Genomic DNA, 19,657 nt, shown 5'->3' on the forward strand with positions numbered 1-19,657 from the left:
CAGCCCCTCCCTCCCCACCCAGCCCCTCCCTCCCCACCCAGCCCCTCCCCACCCTCCCCTCTCCACCCAGCCCCTCCCTCCCCTCCCCACCCAGCCCCACCCCACCCTCCCCTCCCCACCCAGCCCCTCCCTCCCCACCCAGCCCCTCCCCACCCAGCCCCTCCCTCCCCACCCAGCCCCTCCCCACCCTCCCCACCTAGCCCCTCCCCTCCCCACCCAGCCCCTCCCTCCCCACCCAGCCCCTCCCTCCCCACCCAGCCCCTCCCCACCCAGCCCCTCCCCACCCTCCCCTCTCCACCCAGCCCCTCCCCACCCTCCCCACCCAGCCCCTCCCTCCCCACCCAGCCCCTCCCTCCCCACCCTCCCCTCCCCACCCAGCCCCTCCCCACCCTCCCCTCCCCACCCAGCCCCTCCCTCCCCACCCAGCCCCTCCCCACCCAGCCCCTCCCCACCCTCCCCTCCCCACCCAGCCCCTCCCCACCCTCCCCTCCTCACCCAGCTCCTCCCCACCCTCCCCTCTCCACCCAGCCCCACCCTTCCCATTTTTGGATGCACGACGGACGAACACAATCATCCCCTGTGGGCTGGTATAATCAGGAGGTTCCTACCAGTATAATGTTTTTTTTTAATTTTGAATGATATAATATAGTATTGTCATCAGTGTGAATAAGTATACCAAGTTTGCAGTCGATACCACATTGGGAAGTGGGTAAAAATGTAGTTACAAGATTTGAGGATACAACGACAACAACAGTGAGGTAATAAAAAGCGTGTAATAATAAAATTATAATAATAAAAAGCGTGTAATAAAATAATAATAAGCGTGTGATAAAATAATAAAAAGCGTGTAATAAAATAATAATAAGCGTGTGATAAAATTATAAAAAGCGTGTAATAAAATAATAATAAGCGTGTGATAAAATAATAAAAAGCGTGTAGTAATATACATTACATTCGGCTCAGCAACGTGGCGGGCAGCAGAGGGCACTGCTGCTGCTGCTGCAGCAGCCACGCCGCATGGTTGTACTCTACTCCTATGCTCCCACGTCCACGTGGCCCCGCTGCCTTCGCCATCCCGCACTGACCAGCGTGGTGAAGTATGGTCACGAACCGTCGTGGTGTGGGGGAGGCGCTCATCCAGCAGTGGATAAACATAACTCGAACTTTTGAATTTTTATTTAAAGCTTTCGTCACTGCAGGGATTCATAATCTTAGTGATTTCGGTAAAGTCACGTAGAAGGGAAACAATACAATTATCACGACGTTTCGACTGCAACACAAGCAATCATCATCAGGTGTGAAAACCACAGCAAGAAAATTTGAAAAAAGTGGCGTTTTTTTAACGTTAGCACCACGGAGAGCGATTTGGCAGTTATTCAGATGGACGAGTCCATCTATGTTCGGAAAAGAGGAGGGGGGAGACGAAAATAATGGATGTGGGCTGAAATCCACCGTAAGCGTGAACAATCAATTAAGACCCGGAATGGTTTATCGAATCCTTCCAATGATTGCTAAGCCATAATCCATCTTCTCGGTTGAAATTGTATCTGTGTTTGTATATGTGGATAGCCTCATAAACGAATCTCTCATGGTAGCCAGATGGCTTGCAGATAACCTCTGTCTTGGAGAAGTCAATGTCATGTGAGCCTACTGAATTATAACAGTGATCTGCCACGGCCGAGGTGTTGGTCCTACCGTGTTTCAGGTCTGCTTTGTGTTCACGGATGCGGTCCGAGACCTGTCGTTTGGTTTCTATGATGTGATTACTACCACAGAGGCAAATTAGTTTGTAGACGCCAGGGTACTGTATGTCCGGAATCACATATTTTACAGACGGAACCAGATCACGGATTTTATGTAATGTGTTGAATCGGACCTGGATCTTATGTTTATTCAAGATTTTGGAGATCTTTTTTGTGATCCCCGCAATGTAAGGTAAAGTGATGGTTTTGAATGGCTCCTCAAGAGGGTCCTTCTTCATGGTTGGAGTGATAGCTTTGCGGATTGTGTAGTCGGAGTAACCAATAGTCTTAAGAGCTTGGTGTATGTGCTTGAGTTCACTGGCTATGTGTTCCTGGTCGGATATGCATTGGGCTCTATGATACAGAGTCTTGATGAGAGAATTCTTCTGGGATGGATGGTGGTGGGAATCCGGTTTCAGGTAAGCATCCGTATGGGTAGCTTTCCTGTAGACAGAGTGGCTCATTGAACAATCAGGTCTCTTTTTATTAGGACATCCAAAAAAGGTAGCTTGCCATCTTTTTCGACTTCCATGGTAAATCTGATGGCTGGGTGTATGGAATTGATGTGGTCGAGGAATTGGTCTAGAGCAGGCCGGCCATGTGGCAAGATGACAAAAGTGTCATCCACGTACCTCTTCCATAAGGTTGTGCGCAGAGTGGCAGTCTGGATGGCGTCAGTCTCAAATTTCGCCATGAAAATGTTGGCTACAACCGGAGATAGGGGGGAGCCCATTGGGGTGCCCTCAGTTTATTTGTAGAAAGTTCCATTCCAAGTGAATTATGTATTGGTTAAGCAGTGTCTCGCCAGGGGGGGGGTACCTCCGTGTTTAGTCCTTGATGAACCAAGTCTTCAATGATTGCGATGGTGTCAGGTACAGGAACTTTGGTGAATAAGGAAACTACATCAAAACTGACAAGCAGGTCGTCTGGGGACAGGGAAATATCCGTGATTGTCGATACCAGGTGAGTAGAATTTTGTACCGCAGAGGTGGTCTTTCCAGTGAAAGGCCGCAGAAAAGGCGGCAGAAAACGAGCCAGTTTGTAGGTGGGGGAGTTGATAGTAGAGACGATGGGACGAAGGGGTGTATCTACTTTATGTATTTTTGGTAAGCCGTATAATCTTTGTGGTCTGGCAGCAGAAGGTTTCAACGAGAACTGTTTGGTTTGATAAATTAATGCGGTTGAATCAGAAATGATTTTGTTGGTTTGTATGACGAGGCTGTTGGTGGGATCTCTTTTTATTTTTGTATAGCTGCCATCGTTGAGTAATTCTTGAATTTCGTTGTTATATTTTATTTTATCCATGATGACAGTGGCATTGCCCTTGTCGGCAGAGAGGATGATAATGTCATCCCTCTTTTTAAATTTATATAATTCAAAACGGCCGAGGTGTTGGTCCTACCGTGTTTAAGGTCTGCTTTGTGTTCACGGATGCGGTCAGAGACATGTCGTTTGGTTTCTCCAATGTGACTGCTACCACCCTCAAAAACGCTAAGATGCCAGCTAGCAACCTCAGCATTCAGTCACCCTTTCAGTCAGGCGTGCAAAGTGACAATAATTATTACAATTTCCTCCAGGCATGTTTAAGCTATCATTCGTTTCGTAGCCAGGTCGCTTTTGAAAAATAAGTTTAATACGTCAGTGGGACATTGCCTCGTTGTATTGGGGCTGGTTTAGTGTCGTATTTGTGTGGGTCATTTGTTTACTTTCGTGTTTTTTCGTAGTGTTTGCTGTTGTAACGTTCTTACCCGCCCCGACTGGACATCTGCGAGTAAAGCGCTTCATAGCTCATCGGATTCCTTCAGTGTAAATAAAATATTCTGATTAGCCCAGCAGTGGATTGAGCGTGGCTGGATGTTAAAAAAAAACCTCTGATCTGACACCGCACTCCTCGCTCTCCGTGTTGACAGCCAGGCCGGTCACGTGGCGCCCGTGTCGCGCGCTGATTGGTCGACGGGGGGGGGGTGGTTGGCGGGCACGCATCTCGCCGTTCTCCGCCAGCGTTGGCGATCGACCGCCGGGTTTCTCGCTCGGCAATTTCACGACGCCCGCAGCGATGTCCCTCAAGCAGTGCATGGACGAGTGGGGCGAGCTGGAGACGGAGTACAAGACGTTACAGGTGTGACGCGCGGTCTTTCGTGGGCGAGGGGGTGCCCACCTCGCCTAATCACCCTGCCCGCCGATGCTCGCCCTTACGGGTAGCGCCAGTAGGCCCGAGGGTCCCCCCCCCCTCCTCCCCGATCGCACCTCGTCACCATTGATTAATTACCATCATAACCCATGATCAATCCACTGTTGGATGAAGCCCCCACACCGCCCCCATCACTCGCGTTGCAGTGATGTTACCACCTCATTCTCCTGCGCACGAACTGATCTCGCTCCATCTCCGCTTTGGGTGACCCTGGACGTGTTGTTAACGATGGGAATTAATTGCAAATTCATTTTTTGCATTCGTTGTTGCCGATTTTCTGTCTTGGTTCTTGCAATTATGGTCCAGCACTTCAAATTAGTCGTTCTGCACGCTTGGGAGTGGAGTGCAATCTGCCTTTATAGAGTGCGGCGTACGTGAGTCCCTCGGTGGGGTTTGGTTATCTCCTGCCTCTAGTCGCTCGGCTCTAGAACACACAACGTTGAGTGGGGGCCGCGGGGTTGTGATGTTCTCGATACGAGAACGTTCCAAAGCAAGAACCCCCTCTGGCGGATAGGGAGGGCTTTTTGTCGGAGCAGCGTGGGGTTCATTGTGGCCACGACCCTCGGCACTGGGTATGGAATCGCAACGTCGGGCGTGACGAGGCTGGTGGGTTACGCAATCTCTCCACGTGTCCTGAGGGTGGCGCACGGAGAGACCGGACGGCGCTGCCCCGTCTGTCCATTTACCCCTTTCATCTGCTTGCGCTGGTGTTTTGTATTGTCTACTTAATCGTTCTTATTTATATATTATCCGCAACGACGCCAATTGCAATGTTGTGTGTTGTAGTTTTTTTGGCGTCGATTTAAGAGCCATTTCTAAGAGAGAAGGCCACTGCCATAAAACACAAGCATCTGGCAGTTTCCCAGCGTTGGTTTAAGCAACCCTGACTGCTGATGAGGCACTGAATCTCGAAACTGGTCCAGAACGGTTGGGGGAGCAGTGGCACGGTGATAAGAGCACTGCACTATGAACCCGTGACCTGAGTTTTATTCCTGGCTAAGGCTAACATCATTGGTGTGTAATATCTGGACAGTGGTGTAGCTGTGAAGATTGGAGGCGGTGCAACTCTTCTAGGACCCATGGGCCCAGAGGTTCCTAAGCCCCGGCCTATGAAGAGGTGAATAATTGGACGGGAAGTCTCATTTAATTCCTTGCACCAATGTCCATTCCAGCTGTGCCTGCGGCTCTCTCTGTGGCTCTCTCTGTGAAGTTGTGGATGTCTTAAGTCGTTATGTCTGTTTGAATCTTTTGTATCCCTATGTTAGGCTATGGATCTCCATGCAAGTCCGTTTGTCTCGATGTGAGGCTATGGATGTCCATGTATTGGTGGGTTCCTTGGTGAATATTTAGGCATCATGCGAGTCTGTGGGCATCGGTGTAGCTATTGAGTGTACAGGCGGTGCAAGTGCAACAGTGCCCACAGACCGAAGTGACCTAGAGTGCCGAGCTACAAAGAGTGGTGTGGAATTAGAAAGGGGACCGCATTTAATTCCTTGCACCAGGGCCCTCGCCAGTTGCACCACGCCGCTGACAATGAGAGAGGCGTTGAAAGAGGCGAGAGACAGGTGGGAGAGACAGGTGAGAGACAGGTGAGAGACACGTGAGAGACAGGTGAGAGAGAGGCAAGAGGCAGGTGAGAGAGACAGGCGAGAGACAGGTGAGAGAGAGGAGAGACAGGTGAGAGACAGGTGAGAGACAGGTGAGAGAGAAGTGAGAGACAGGTGAGAGACAGGTAAGAGAGAAGTGAGAGACAGGTGAGAGAGAGGCGAGAGGCAGGTGAGAGAGAAGTGAGAGACAGGTGAGGGACAGGTGAGAGAGAAGTGAGAGACAGGTGAGAGAGAAGTGAGAGACAGGTGAGAGAGACAGGTAAGAGAGAAGTGAGAGACAGGTGAGAGACAGGTAAGAGAGAAGTGAGAGACATGTGAGGGACAGGTGAGAGAGAAGTGAGGGACAGGTGAGAGAGAGGCGAGAGAGAGGCGAGAGACAGATAAGAGAGGTGAGAGACAGGTGAGAGACAGATGAGACAGATGAGAGATGTGAGAGACAGGTGAAGGATCGAGGTGAAAGACAGAGGTGAGAGACAGGTGTTGCTTCCTAACACGATGGTGGGTTGTCTTGTTTGGTCCCACAGGAGACGCACAAGTTGTATAAGCACAAACTGGACGAGGTCACGAGGCTGCAATCGAGTTGCTGCGAATCCATCGACAAGCAGAAGCGAGGCATGAAGGACCTCCTGCAGTCCCTCAAACAGTACTGGCCTCTCACCTGCACAGCAGGATTACACGCATGCGCACTGTACAATAACAAAAGAGAACAAAGATCCCCCGTGTAGCCTTAACAGACTTTTGGGGCAAGTGCTGTTAGCGAGCACCTATGAAGGCCGGCACCGTGGCACACCACGCCCGGCCGCCTTTGTCTACCCAGTGGTGATGTTTACGCATCGCACAAGGTGCTCATTTGAGGCTGAGTTGACCTCGGGGAGGCCCAGGACTGATTCAGGTAACCGTTACTATTGTACAATAAACACAAGCACTAACACCCACGCATGTGTGGTGGTGTCCTGGATCATAATTGACAACTTGTTCCAAGTGCTTAGTGTTTGTTTTATACTGTTAGTGGTTGGTGATCTTTTTAAAGCCTCATTCACGGATTGTTTTTGTCAAACAAAGTTTTCAGAGAAGCATGTTGACTTCAAGGTGGAACATTTTGGCACAGTAACTTGAAATGCTGTATTAACTGCTTTGATGTACAATCCGGTTTTATATTTTTACAAGGTATCTTAAGCGCAACCACACATATCACAAACGCTGTACAAAACGTGGAACGTTACATTTCTTAACTGTAACCATGCATTTACATTACTTTACTACTTAATAAAAAATTCACATTAAGTTGTCTGCAGCGGACGGTGCAACAAAATCCATTGTTGTACCAGAATTTTACGCTCCCAACATTTGTGCTACCCAGCTTCCCCAACCCGCGCTGACCAGCGCGGTGAAGAGTGGAGAATCGGCGCCCATGACCAACACGGCTTGCGGAGGCGCTAATCCACCAGTGAATTGACAAAAATAACGATGAGAACGAGTTCGGGGGAAATGGAGCGGTGGGCCATTGGTTAGCGCAATGTGGCGACCTGCGTTTGGTTCTTAGCCATGCCGAACATCAGTGGGGAGTGTTATCTGAACCGTGCCTGAGCCCTCGCCATCACCAACCTGCACAATGGTCAAATAGGCCCTAGACTGACTAATTCGTCCATATTGACTTTTCCATATTGTATTCAGCCACCGTACTCCAGATTAACACACATCTCTGTTTGCTTCTTTCCACGCACTGCTGGCATGAACTGACCATGGAATTCCTTTCCAGAGTATCTTTACCCAGTTTCGTATTACCATATCTGGAATACATTAATAGTGTTGTTTGTTACTAGGGGCTAGGCGTTCCTGGCCTTTGGACCCGTACTCCGCCACTGATAAAAACAATATTTTTTAAGAATATTGTTTCGTGGCAGTGTCAGCAGGCGTATCCTTTGCGGTGAACGTGGCGCGCGTGGGGGTGGTTGGTTTTGTGAGCGCTCACCGCTGTGTGTGGGTCTGTGTCACCCGCTCCGTTGTCATCTGCAGCTGTAAACCGCCCAAGTTCCCCGAGGAGAGGGAGGTGGTGGAGAAGGTGGAAGCGGCGATTGAGGAACGGCAGGCGATTTTCTTTGACATGGAAGCCTTCCTGCCGAAAAAGAATGGGTATGAGGAACAGGAAGGATGCACTCATGACCTTTGTCGAAATAGCCTTTCACAAGGCTCCTAACTAGCCGGAGGAAACTTTAGCCCATTAGTTGTATTGCCATTGGCAGAGGTTTTGTCAGGAATTCATCCAGCAGTGGATGTCTGATGATGATAATGATGAAAATTATGTTTTTTTTAATGGAAGTTACTAATCCTGTTTACAGGTTATTTTAATAAATTATTGCTTTAATTGAGTATTTAACAGCATGTTGAAACTAAGTTTAGAATAGTTTGTACGCATGTGTTTTTTATGTTGCTTTTTAAAATTCATGTCAGGCCAAAAAGGCAATGACGATTAGAGAAATCTGAACGCGTTCCACAGAGTGTTGGCTTAACGCCTTGGCCCAACACTGTCAAAAAGATAACACTTCCTGATGTGTGAGAGAGATCCTTTTCGCTTTGCTTTCCTTGTCACGAACCCATGACAAAACAACGAACAAAAATCTGGATGCACAGCTTCCGTAACCCTGTGAATGACGTCACATCGTTGGAGTAATTTCTTGAGTAAAATTCCTCGTAGGTTTTGGCTTTTACGAGACAAACACGGCTTATTTTGAGCAGTTATGCTTGCAGCGTAAGCTTTAAGCGCCACAATATTTTAAGGAAATTGTACGTTAATGGTTCTGTGAGAGTCTCCACATTCGGTAATTCACACCCCTGATTATCACGGTTGGCTACGTATGCTGTGAAATACGCTCTACTTACACACATACATTTGTCTCCAATATTTGTCAACTTGTATTTATAATCAACGATTTCACATCTCCACCATGGAGATTGAGCAATTAGATGAGTTTCTGTGTAGGAGTGAGATGGAAGTCAGCAGAACTGGTGATGGGGTGGTGAGGCCTTCATCCAGCAGTGGATAGACAACGGCTGACGAAGGTGATGATGATGATGATCCTGTAGACTATTAACTTTAATCTTTTGTCCACGCCTGGTGTAGACTTGAATGTATCGAACCATGCCTGTTATCAGATGCTCTGCTGTAGCATTCTCACATCGTATGTTGGTGTGACATAACACAAGTATCAGGGACGTGCGGTCAGGGGAGGCAGAGCCTCACCTGTCATACTCCAATGAATATAGCTGTTACGAAAAATATATAGATTTTCCACTGCTTTGTGTTATAAATGTAATTTCTGTATGATTCCAGTCATTTTTATAGTCAAAATATGTCACCAATGTAATCATTACTGTCTCTCTGTCACCAATGTAATCATTACATTGGTGACAGAGAGATAGTAACAGGCACGTGCTTATTGCCTGCGCTCCATCCAGTTTCTGAGGGGTTGCGCAATCAGAAGGGAGGCTGAGCTAAACGCTGCCTCACCTATCGTCTATCCTTGTATTTGCAGTGGAGCTCTGCAAATTTGGCAATTTTTACTATAAAAAGGATTGTAATCATACAGAAATGACATTTATAACAGATCAGTGGAAATATCTTAATATTTGTATTATTTTTCATTGGAGTATGACAGGTGAGGCTCTGCCTCCCCTGCAATCTCTGACCGCACGTCCCTGCTAAGTATATACCAACAAGTTAAGAGCTGCTATTTTTGGCTTGCATCCTCTCGAAAGCAGTCCTCTAAAGATCAAGACGTCATCCTAGCCAAAGCCGTTGATGCCCTGTTTGTGGTTGGTGGCTGGAAAATGACACCACCGGGAGAGTAGCCACGCAATACCCAGTTTGTGGATGCCACTCTCACACTTGAGAATCATTTGGGATTATTTATAGCAATCATCATTTTGGTATACATAGTCATCATCATTTGGGATCAAACATCTCCATCATTATTTGGGGTTACACATAACCACCATTATTATACATAGCAATCATCATTTTGGTATGATACATAGCCATCATTATTTGGGATTTTACATATCCATGATCATTTAGTATTTTACATCAGCATTATTTGGGATTATACATAGTAATCATCGCCCACGACTGCCAGACTAATGCCCTCTTGCAGGCCAGGTGCAGAGTCACTTTGTACCCACAGGGACATTTGCCACTGGGGGTGCCCCCTTTCACATGTTTGAGACGGGATGTGATGTAAAGCGCTCTGAGATGCCCCAGCACATGGTGGCGCTATTTCACAAACATTGCTGTTATATTTATTCGATTTAAGTCATCAACAGGTTAACCAGGGTTTCACGACCCTGCTGTGGGTGCAATTGGCCTCCTTGAGGCTCACATGCCTTGGGGTTTACTTAGTTACAACTACACCCAGGGTCCCCCCACCCCCCAAACCTTGAGCCCCTTTAGGCATAACTTTCAGAGAGACCCACTCGTGATATTTCCCCATCTCCGACAATGATGCTTAGGTGGAAGGGGTTGGCATTTGTGAAAGCTGTCTTTTACGCCATTGTCAACCCTACTGACAGTGTCAATTTGTATTCTGTTCCACAGGTTGTACTTGAACTTGGTGCTGGGAAACGTGAACGTGACGTTACTGAGTAAACAGGCCAAGTACCCGCCTCCTCTTTTGCCACACCCTCTTTTACATTCGCCGGAAACCCGCACGCAAAATCGCCATTCACGGGGGGGTGGGGGGGGGGTGCTCGTGGGCTTTGAACAACGACACGCGTTCTTGCATCACTTCCACGTCCTAGCATGCCGCCGTTGTAATGCACCGTCGCCACCAGTGGGGAAAAACATGCCGAGCGCATCAGCCGCATGCCACTGCATTGAAAGGAAAGCTTTATTCACCCTTTCCCGTTCCAATGACGTACACACTGTTCGTCGTCAGTTTTTCTTCCGATTCCGTTCCGATAACGTACGCGTACATCATCAAATCAAAAACAAGAGGAAAAAACGAATGTAACGTAACTTTATCGGGTACCAAAGCTCCCACAAGGCCATGCGGTAGGGCGTGTGGCACAGTTAGGCGCCAGCGGCCATAGAGTGCCGCGGTCGTTTCGTTACAGTTCTCTGCCGTGAGTACAATGCCTTTAAAAACAGCGGCGCTATGCCTCTCTTAAATAAAATGAACGCCGAGCCGCTTGCACGCTCCGAGATTCAGGGGTGTTGGGAACACCCACCCTGCAACTTGCGGATGTCTCGGAAGGGGAAAGGGTTAGTACTGGGGTGAAAGCCTAGAGGACTCGTGGCAGCAGACAAGGGAGTGCTTGAGCCTATGCAGCCGCCCCTCGAAAATATTTTGAGACAAGTTATTGTTCCCCCCCCCCATCTTTAAAGTATAACCTATTGGCATTTTCTATTTTATTCATCCGCTGCTAGCCTATTCACTCCGGAATTGTATCACGAGTGAATTTGCATATGGGAAGGTATGGTAAATCCTAATAAGGCGGGGACGGACTTTGGGGGTCCGGTCATAAGGCCTAGAGGTCAGAGACATTGTACAGCAGCAGCAGCAGCAGCCTCTTGAAAGTGCCACCTCTGCTCTCACGCCATCGCTCGGCAGTCCCCGTGTTGTGCACAGGCGCCACCTAGTGGCGGGGCGCGCCACACACACTAACAAACGTGTGTATTAGTGTGTGTATTAACGTGTCAACGTGTGTGTGTTAACGTGTGTGTTTGTGTGTTCACGTGTGTTAACGTGTCCCCCTGCCGTGTTAACGTGTCCCCCTGCCGTGTTAACGTGCCCACCTGCTGTGTTAATCTGCCGCCCAGTCGCATGTCAGCCGAAGGGACAATATTTGTGCGCATTCTTTGGGCAAAAAAGCACATAGATTCCTGCATCAACACGAGCTGGGAAGGTCGCCAAGCCGATGTGTTTGGCCAAGATGTGAATCGGTTTTTATATTTTCAACTTCCCCACCACCACCACCCCCATCACAGGAAATTCCACAGTAGCCCGAGATGGGGAAAATGAGTCTGCATGTTCACAATTAAACTAATTATTTGGTGATGCTAATGCTACGTTGGCAGTAATGCACAAGCACAATTAACAAAACGCTCACTGCGTTCGCCAATCGCACTGTGGCCTTCAAAAAAATATAGGAATGGCCAACGTTTCGGGCAATGGCCCTTCTGCATAGTGCCTAAATGTAGGCCAGAGAGATATAGTGGATGATAAGAGTTGGAGACTGCATTTAACATTTCACACCATGGGGCCTGATGAGAACTACATATTTTAAAAAACAATTCTGTTGAACAGATTTACAACTGTCATATGAATAGTTTTCTGATAGTTACCTCATAGCTATCTGTTACCTAATCGCTATTCGGTGACAGACGAACCATTCAGTGATCAAAAAGTTTTAATAGTTAATGACGTCTCGGCTTACCACTTGTGACACCCGTACCTTGGGGAGCGGTGGCTCAGTGGTTAGGGCGGTGAACTATGGCCTGAGAGATACAAGTTTAATTTTGGCTTCGGATGACATCAGTGACGATTGATATCCGTTATGATCCTGGCTCCTCATTTCACTGACCGGCGTGGAGAAGTACGGTCAAACAACCCCCGTGACCGACACAATATTCATCCAGTGCTCTATTTTAATCGTCATGGAGTGCACAGCTGATATGTTGTGCCACTTGATATTTAAATTGAACACTGCCATAAAGATCAGCAGGTTGTCATAGTGCTGCCGTGCTACATGGTGAGCAGTAGAACGCTGAGCAGAACATCCGTTGTTGTCCAACCCGCGCTGACCAACATAGTGAAGTATGGTCGTACGACTCCCACGGCCAGCACAGGCGTGTGGAGGCCCTCGTCCAGTGGTGGATTGACAAAGAGGCTGTACGCGCGTACATGCACTGCCACAATGACCCTCACTGATGTGGAGCGGTGACGCAAGGCAGAGTAACCCCCCACCCCGTGTTGGCCATGCCCTGCAGATTTGCTTACAAGGACGAGTACGAGAAGTTCAAGCTGTATCTCACGACACTCCTCATCCTCGCATCCTTCACCTGTCGATTCCTGGTCAACTACAGGTGGGTGCTACCCTTCCCCTCTGCTGCCATCAGCCACCCGAGCTGTCGACTCCCTGCCCCTGTTCACCACGTCCAGGCCCGAGACCTTCCTCGTCTCTCTCTGCCTATAACTGACCACCTCTCTCTCTCCCTACGATCAAATTATTCCCCCCATCTTGAGCTGTGGTTGTATGTAGATGCTATATCCACATTTTATCGTTATTAAACTTGATACTGGTTTTTATTCGAATTGCACGTGTCAGATTGATTTACATTCTATGCAAATTGTAAACAGGTTATGTGCTAATGTTATAATTGGGCTTATGAAGGAAGAAACTATTAATGATATAGATATTTTAAGTTAGGAACATTACAAACGAGTTGGTCAAAATTAGACAATTATTGAATTATTTCCCATGGTGACAATTCACCGGCTCGCTGTGGGAGGGGAGTGAAGTGGAGCGCATCTTCCGTGCGGTGTCAGGGAGCTTGCACAGTCCACTGGCAGCAGCTCTTTGCCTGAGGCCTTCGTGACAAGACCCTACGTGGTTCATTTCTTTATGAACTCATAATGTGCGTGTGTGTGCACGCATGCCTGTGAGCGTGTGTGCCTATGAGTATAGCTCTATTTGGGGAGCTGTAGTGTAGCGGTTAGCACGCTGACTACCAGCCAGATGACCCAAGTTAAATGCTCTCTCATGACCAAGAACAGTGGTGAATATTTTAACCTGTCCTGGGACTCCCCAAGGTCGACTCTGTCTTAAATGATTACCGAGCGCAGTGTGTAAACATCAGCACCAGGGAGACCAAGGTGGCTGAGCGCGGTGCTGAGAAATCAGCCCCCTCGTGTAATGTGCCGGCCTTCATGGGTGCTGGTGGATAGCCTGTGACGGACTGTTGGGGAAAGTGCTATATCTCCCAACAGTCTGTCATTGGCTCTCTGGGGTATCTTTGTTTTGTCTGAGTATATGTGTGTGTACGAGTATATGTGTGAACACGTGTGAGTGAATCTGTAAAATGTCGTCGGTGCGTTGGAATAAAAACAGAAATGTTACCGGCGTAAGCCAGCACATCATAAGAGCGTGCGGAACACAATTCCCACCGTGTCAAAGACGTAAAAACGATAACGTCCAAGCGCATCCTTTACCATTGCTTCTTTAACACAGCCACAAGCGGCGTTGCGCGGACTCTTTTGCGAGAGAGCGACTAAAACGTTGGAACAATGCTTCGTTCCCCCGCTCCCGGCCCCCGCCGCCGTGTGATTTCAGGGTGACGGACGAGATTTTGAACTTTCTGCTCGTGTGGTACTACTGCACGCTCACCATCCGGGAGAGCGTTCTCATCAGCAATGGCTCTCGGTGAGTGTCACACGCTCGCCGCTCGCCAGGCCCACGCAGGCCTGTGGTTTCTTTTCACTGAAGAGTTCTACCCCCACCCCCCCTCGCTAAGAGTCAACGCCTGATCCATTCGCGCCGGTACCCCCCCCCCCACCCCCGTATCTCCTTTGTGAAATTCTGGGTAGACGATGCTTGTTTGCGAATCGTTAAAAGCCTCGGTTGGTTTGATTTGTAGGTTGCTGGCAGGCGCTGCCTTGTCACCAAAGGGCAGTGAAGCAACATTCATTGTTTTATCGTAGTAACATCTCCGACGTATATGCTCCCCGCCTTCACCAAGCCGCACTGAGCAGCGTGGTGAAGTATGGTCACGACCCGCACGGCGTGGGGAGGACCTCATCCAGCAGTGGGTTGCCAAAAGGGCCTGCATGTGAACATGACGGCAAACTCTTAATTGCACACACACACAGGTTTATGCTGATGTTAGCGCTCCCCTAACAAATAAATTTTTTTTTTTAAATTGACAGTGTCTTGCACTTGATCAAATTTAGCATAGGACAGAAAATTACAGGAATGAATTGCTGATATATATTTCTTAATATGTGACATTTTCTAATTTTGTCTTTGTACACCAAACAACACGTACCACTGTGCAGCGACGATAAGACACGAATGGTGGCATTTATGGATGATCGATGTACAAACTGGCGATGGCAGCCTGTCACAACTTTCTGTGTGGTTCATCCCCGGCAGGATTAAAGGCTGGTGGGTGGCGCACCACTACGTGTCTGCTTTCCTCTCGGGAACGATGCTCACCTGGTACGATCAGGCGCTGGCACCGACGCAACGTTGAACGGTGTTGTTGTTGTGATTGTATCGTTTCGCCTGCTTTTAGCGAGGAAAGTCACACTGGGTCTCATTTGTAGAAAGGTTGCAATTTCCCGATTCAACTTCTGTTTGCGAGATCAAGAAAGAGCAGCAAGCGGTGTAACATCAATGCGTGTCAGAAAATGGACAGAGAAAGTTGACATCATAGAATTAGTTCTGAGCTCCCTTGAGCTGCATCTTATCCATACCCTCTCAGGTGCCCTGTTACAGACAAATGTAACACTTGGCAGATCAAACGAAATGCACCCTGCTAACCAGGTGACAACTGGAGAGAACCGGGATATTCTCGTTTGCACGAGTGACCTCTGGGGCGTTCGTCTGCCAGAAAGGGGGGGGCGATGACTGTCGTTTAAAATCCCAATCGAGTATTTTGCGGGGGATTTATTTTTTTAACTTGCAAGTTTGGATAATGGTGCCGGCATGTAATAATGATCTGATGTTGTGGATTACTTTGGGGGGATCTTTAACCTCCACTGTGAAGCGAGACAGCGTGTAGAACTATTGTTATCATCGTGGTTATTACAACCATTGTAATGTATGTATGTTGAACTTCTTTCGCACTGTACATAGCCAACCGTGCTAATCGGAGGTGCGGGGGAAGGACAGCAAACTAAACGCACGCAAAAAGTTAACCAGGGCGGCCACTAGATTCGAACCGCGAACCTCTGCAACGAACTGCTCTGCCGCTTGACCGTGCCACCGTTGTTGGTGACATGGCCTGAGACCGTCCACTCCCTATGCTTGAGGAAACCCGGGTTGGTCACAGGTCGCTGAAAACTTTGAACCCCCATCGTTTTGGGAGAGCTGGCACGAACGTTAAGAGCTGTCATGTGTTTCATTTACACGGTTTTTTAATTCAGAGGAGGCAGCCAAATGCATGCCTATACATAGATTTTTTTTTCGTATTTATTTTACAGCTTTCCTGGTCAAGCGTCATTGTTAAAGACCTGAGACTGCATCAGTCACTGTAAAAAGTTGAACTTGAAGTTTGGCGACTTTTAGAACCCAATACATCGAGTTGATGTAGTTCATGTTTAATCCTCGATGCAAGAGTGATCAAACATCGTGTGTATATAACACGTAGGCGTTCATGACCAATTTGAGTTACAATTGAATTTTGAGTAAGATCGTGGAGTGTGTTGTAAACCCTCCTCCACCCAACCCAGCGACTTATTAAAGTTGTCACGTGAACAAACGTGATAATTTCTTACCATGACTAACTTGTTTTTCAAGTCTTTTTTTGTTCATTGTGCCCTCTGATTTTTTTCTTGCTGTTGACAGGCCGAATGGGCTGATGTACCAGATGTTCAGAAACCAGTTTCTCGCCTTCACCATGTACCAGAGTGAGCTTCCTTCTTCTCCTCCAACTCTCCGAGCCAATCCCCACCAGCCACCACGCAATCACAGCACGCTGCACACATGTACGACCAGAGCCGTTCGTCGGAGTATGGTAAATCGGGGCGACCGCCCCGGGCCCCGTGCTTTGGGGGGGGGGCCCGCACTTCGACGTCACGGTGTCAAATGTAATACTCCCGGTTTAGTTTGAATGCCTCGGAGGACCCACACTTTGGGATTTTCCCCGGATCCCGCACCCCTCGCTGTGGACAGCCCTGCGTACAACAAAGCTTTAATTCCAGCCGGGTCTGTCCAGATGTATGAACCAGCAACTAGCTCCATATCCAGCACACCGCGTCCAGTATACTTCTCGCTACGGGTGTGGATGATAGTCTGCCGCACCTCCAATTAGCACGGTTGGCTACTTACTGTGCAAAAGAAGTTCAATATACAGAAGTGCCAACCACTCCAATCCCCTAGTGACCCGGAAATTCCTCTGTGAAAAATTAAGCCCTGTGCGCGGATGGTACGCATTTTCCACGGGTGTGTGCGAATGCTGTTCTTTGTCCCAACAGACTTCCTCCAGTTCCTGCAGTATTACTACCAGAGCGGCTGTCTGTACCGGCTGCGTGCGCTGGGGCAGAGGCACAACATGGATCTGACCGTTGGTGAGCATCGCTCCTTCAATGCCTCGCCGTCGCTTTGTCCTCCTGCCACCTTTGGAACGGCCTTGACCGCAGGGCCACGGCACATTCTGTCTCGTGACCCGTGGACGCTTGTGTGTGTATGTTTGAGCGTCTGTCAGTCGTGTGCGTGTCTGCCAGTGGGGAGCGGTAGTGTAGCGGTTAGTGCGCTGCGCTTCGGACTCGGCGAGTTGGATTCCCGCTCACAACCAACACCAGTAACGATCATCTGAACCGGTCATGGGCCTCTCCTAGCTCCATTCAGCCTAAAATTAGTAGCCAGTGTGCTGTGTAAACATCGCCATCGGGGAGACAAAGGCGGCCGAGTGTGGTGCTGGTCACCCACCCCCTCATGTGCCGTGCCGGGATTCAAAGGTGCTCACTAACAGCACTTGACCACCAGTCTGTTACAGGCTATACGGGAGATCTTTGTGTCATTTTGCATTTGCCTGCGTGCGCATGTCTGTCTGTGTGAGCATGCATCTGTCTGCGTCCATCTACATTTGCGTGTGCGTTTGTGTGTGTGCGCGTGTCTTTCTGTTGCCCTCGTGTGACCCAGAGGGGTTCCAGTCGTGGATGTGGCGTGGACTCACGTTCCTGCTTCCGTTCCTCTTCTTTGGCCACGTGAGTTCACACCGAGCAAAACTTTGTCGTTTTGGCCGACAGGCCATCTTTGGGAAGATCTCGATGTAATGAATGTAATTGCATCGTAATAATTGCCATTATGACATTTTATGATTTTTTATTAATGTTTTACTTGGACCATGACGCCGGAACACAATGGCCTATTCATGCGAATGACATCACGGGATCCCCAACGTCCCAATGTGAAGCAGACACCGCATATGTATTTTTTACGGAGAATACACCCAGGCGAGCGTCCTGCCAGATTCACCACAACAGGCGTGCGGCCACCACGCCCGGCTCTGCCAGGATCCTCTCCCCAAGGGTGTGGCAGGCACAGCTGGCACCGTAGCCTCCGTGAAACCGAAGCACACGGGAGGAGCCACGCCACCGCGCCGTGGGTTTTAACCCCGAGTCTCACGCATCAGCGTGCGTTGTGCCCCCTTTTTGTCGAGCTCCTCTGCACGTGCCCCAGGTTCTCTCTTTACGATTTCGGTCGAGCCCGCAACGTCGCCGGTTTGCGTGGCCTCCCCCAAACGTTTCATTGGGCACGGTTTCCCCCCCCCCCCCACCCCCGCGTCGGAAGGGGAAGGAGTGGCGGGGCCACCGACTGGTCCCGGTGTTAGCCCTGGTCGGTTTATCGAACTCGGGCCGCCAGATTCACAGCGGGGTGGGCTAACCGCTGCTGCGCCGCCGCTCTGCCCTTGGCGGTTACGCGGAGCGTTACGGACGCTTAGCCACGCTATGTAAAATAACTATCGAGAAGATTGGGTGAAAACCACAGCGGCAGTCTCTTGCGTGCTCAGACGAATAGTCGTAAGAGCTCATGTATGAGACTTACATCCAAAATTAGAACTAAACCGCCCATGCGTAAATAGAGCCCACAGGGGGGGTCCGTCTTGCGCAAGAGAATGAGTGGGAGGCGACCGGGCAACCCGGAGGCTAACACCGCATTGGGGCACTGAGCCAGCGCTGCTGAGATCCTGGGATCACATCCGGGCAACCGTCCGTTAATAGATCCGGTTGTCGTGTGCGGCGAGTTTATGGACTCGGTCCGGTCACCGATGAGTGCACAAGGAAAGCCACCAGACTGGCTTTTCTTGAATGACGAGTGTTATCTTTTATTTACGTGCTACCAACACTCTTTGAAAGGCTTTTAAATAGTGTGTCCCAAGTGCGGATAAAGATTGCTGTTGATGCGACTTCAGAAGTAGTTGTCACCTTCCGTGGCTGTTCTCCAACACGTGGTGGTTCGCTGTGAGAGAGTTCAAAATTGAAGTCTCCTTTGCCTCATGACGTGACACCCGCAGCACAAGCGGAATTTGGTTTTCACTACATCGGCTTCCGCGGTTGTGCCGTATATCTCACCGGTGTGTGTTTTCAGGTTGTTACCAAACAATGCACACGGTACAACCTGAAAACCCCATCGGTGTGGAATGTAATCAAGAGATACCAATCTCAGTGTTTCTGTCATTTGCATAAGTCAAAGCGGGTGGGCAATTGCTGGATTAAGTTGGCTTCTCTCTGCAAATTTGCGTTGCCATACGACTGGCGTAGACCATCTTCCTGTGTGCTAGGTGGGGACACTCGCTGTTGCTAACACGCCTTCTTCTCCCCTGCAGCCTGCGAGGAATTTGGACGGGGGGGAGAGGGGCTAACCTGAACCAAGCCAACATGAACTTCGAGCTTGCGCATGCTCCGCATACTTTCCGCGTGCATTGTGAATGACGATAATTAAATATTTGCGTGAAATCCCAAACCGCTGACAAAGGGACGGTTCGCTGCGACCCGATGTTTGTCTTCTTCGTTATGAACTGTGAACCCCTGCTGGTACCCCCTAATCGCGAGCACGCCGCTCGTGTGTTTCAAGTTGTGGCAGCTGTACAACTCCATCACGCTGTTCAAGCTGGCTCAGCACAAGGAGTGCAAGGAGTGGCAGGTGAGCCGCACGCTGAAATCTTCGGCGTCCTCACCCCCACGACAAAAATGTGCATTTCTTTTGTAACCTCTCGCCGCTTTCGCGGGCTTCGGAGTGACGATGTCTGTTTTGCTCGCCGCATCCAAATGCCCCGAGCGGCGGCACGACTCGTTGTTGTCGCGAAATAATGCGACGATTCTCAAACCTTGCCTTGGGTTGTCACCGTAAACCTAAAATCTGAGTTTGCACAGCTAAGCCGCGACGTTTACGTTGGT

General features: G+C 49.3%; 1 protein-coding gene across 2 annotated transcripts in view; it reads left to right on the forward strand.

The window, feature by feature from the left end:
* The window catches only part of LOC116939272 (transmembrane protein 120B-like), a 45,110-nt gene that overhangs the window by 24,252 nt on the left and 1,201 nt on the right, over positions 1-19,657 (forward strand). Inside the window, exons 1-11 of one of the 2 annotated variants that reach the window (XM_032947477.2) lie at positions 3,679-3,861; positions 6,065-6,183; positions 7,557-7,673; positions 10,132-10,191; positions 12,526-12,621; positions 13,869-13,958; positions 14,688-14,753; positions 16,104-16,165; positions 16,733-16,825; positions 17,400-17,464; positions 19,335-19,403. In XM_032947477.2, the coding sequence (XP_032803368.1) occupies positions 3,799-3,861; positions 6,065-6,183; positions 7,557-7,673; positions 10,132-10,191; positions 12,526-12,621; positions 13,869-13,958; positions 14,688-14,753; positions 16,104-16,165; positions 16,733-16,825; positions 17,400-17,464; positions 19,335-19,403 (900 nt within the window). In that variant the 5' untranslated portion in view covers positions 3,679-3,798. Of the gene's footprint in view, positions 1-3,678; positions 3,862-6,064; positions 6,184-7,556; positions 7,674-10,131; positions 10,192-12,525; positions 12,622-13,868; positions 13,959-14,687; positions 14,754-16,103; positions 16,166-16,732; positions 16,826-17,399; positions 17,465-19,334; positions 19,404-19,657 lie in introns of those variants that run through there. The other variant, XM_076062825.1, reaches the window with a different exon arrangement.

Source organism: Petromyzon marinus, chromosome 5 (genome assembly GCF_048934315.1).
Source record: "Petromyzon marinus isolate PM22_M1 ecotype Great Lakes invasive population chromosome 5, UKy_Petmar_22M1.pri1.0, whole genome shotgun sequence".
NCBI lineage: Eukaryota > Metazoa > Chordata > Hyperoartia > Petromyzontiformes > Petromyzontidae > Petromyzon > Petromyzon marinus.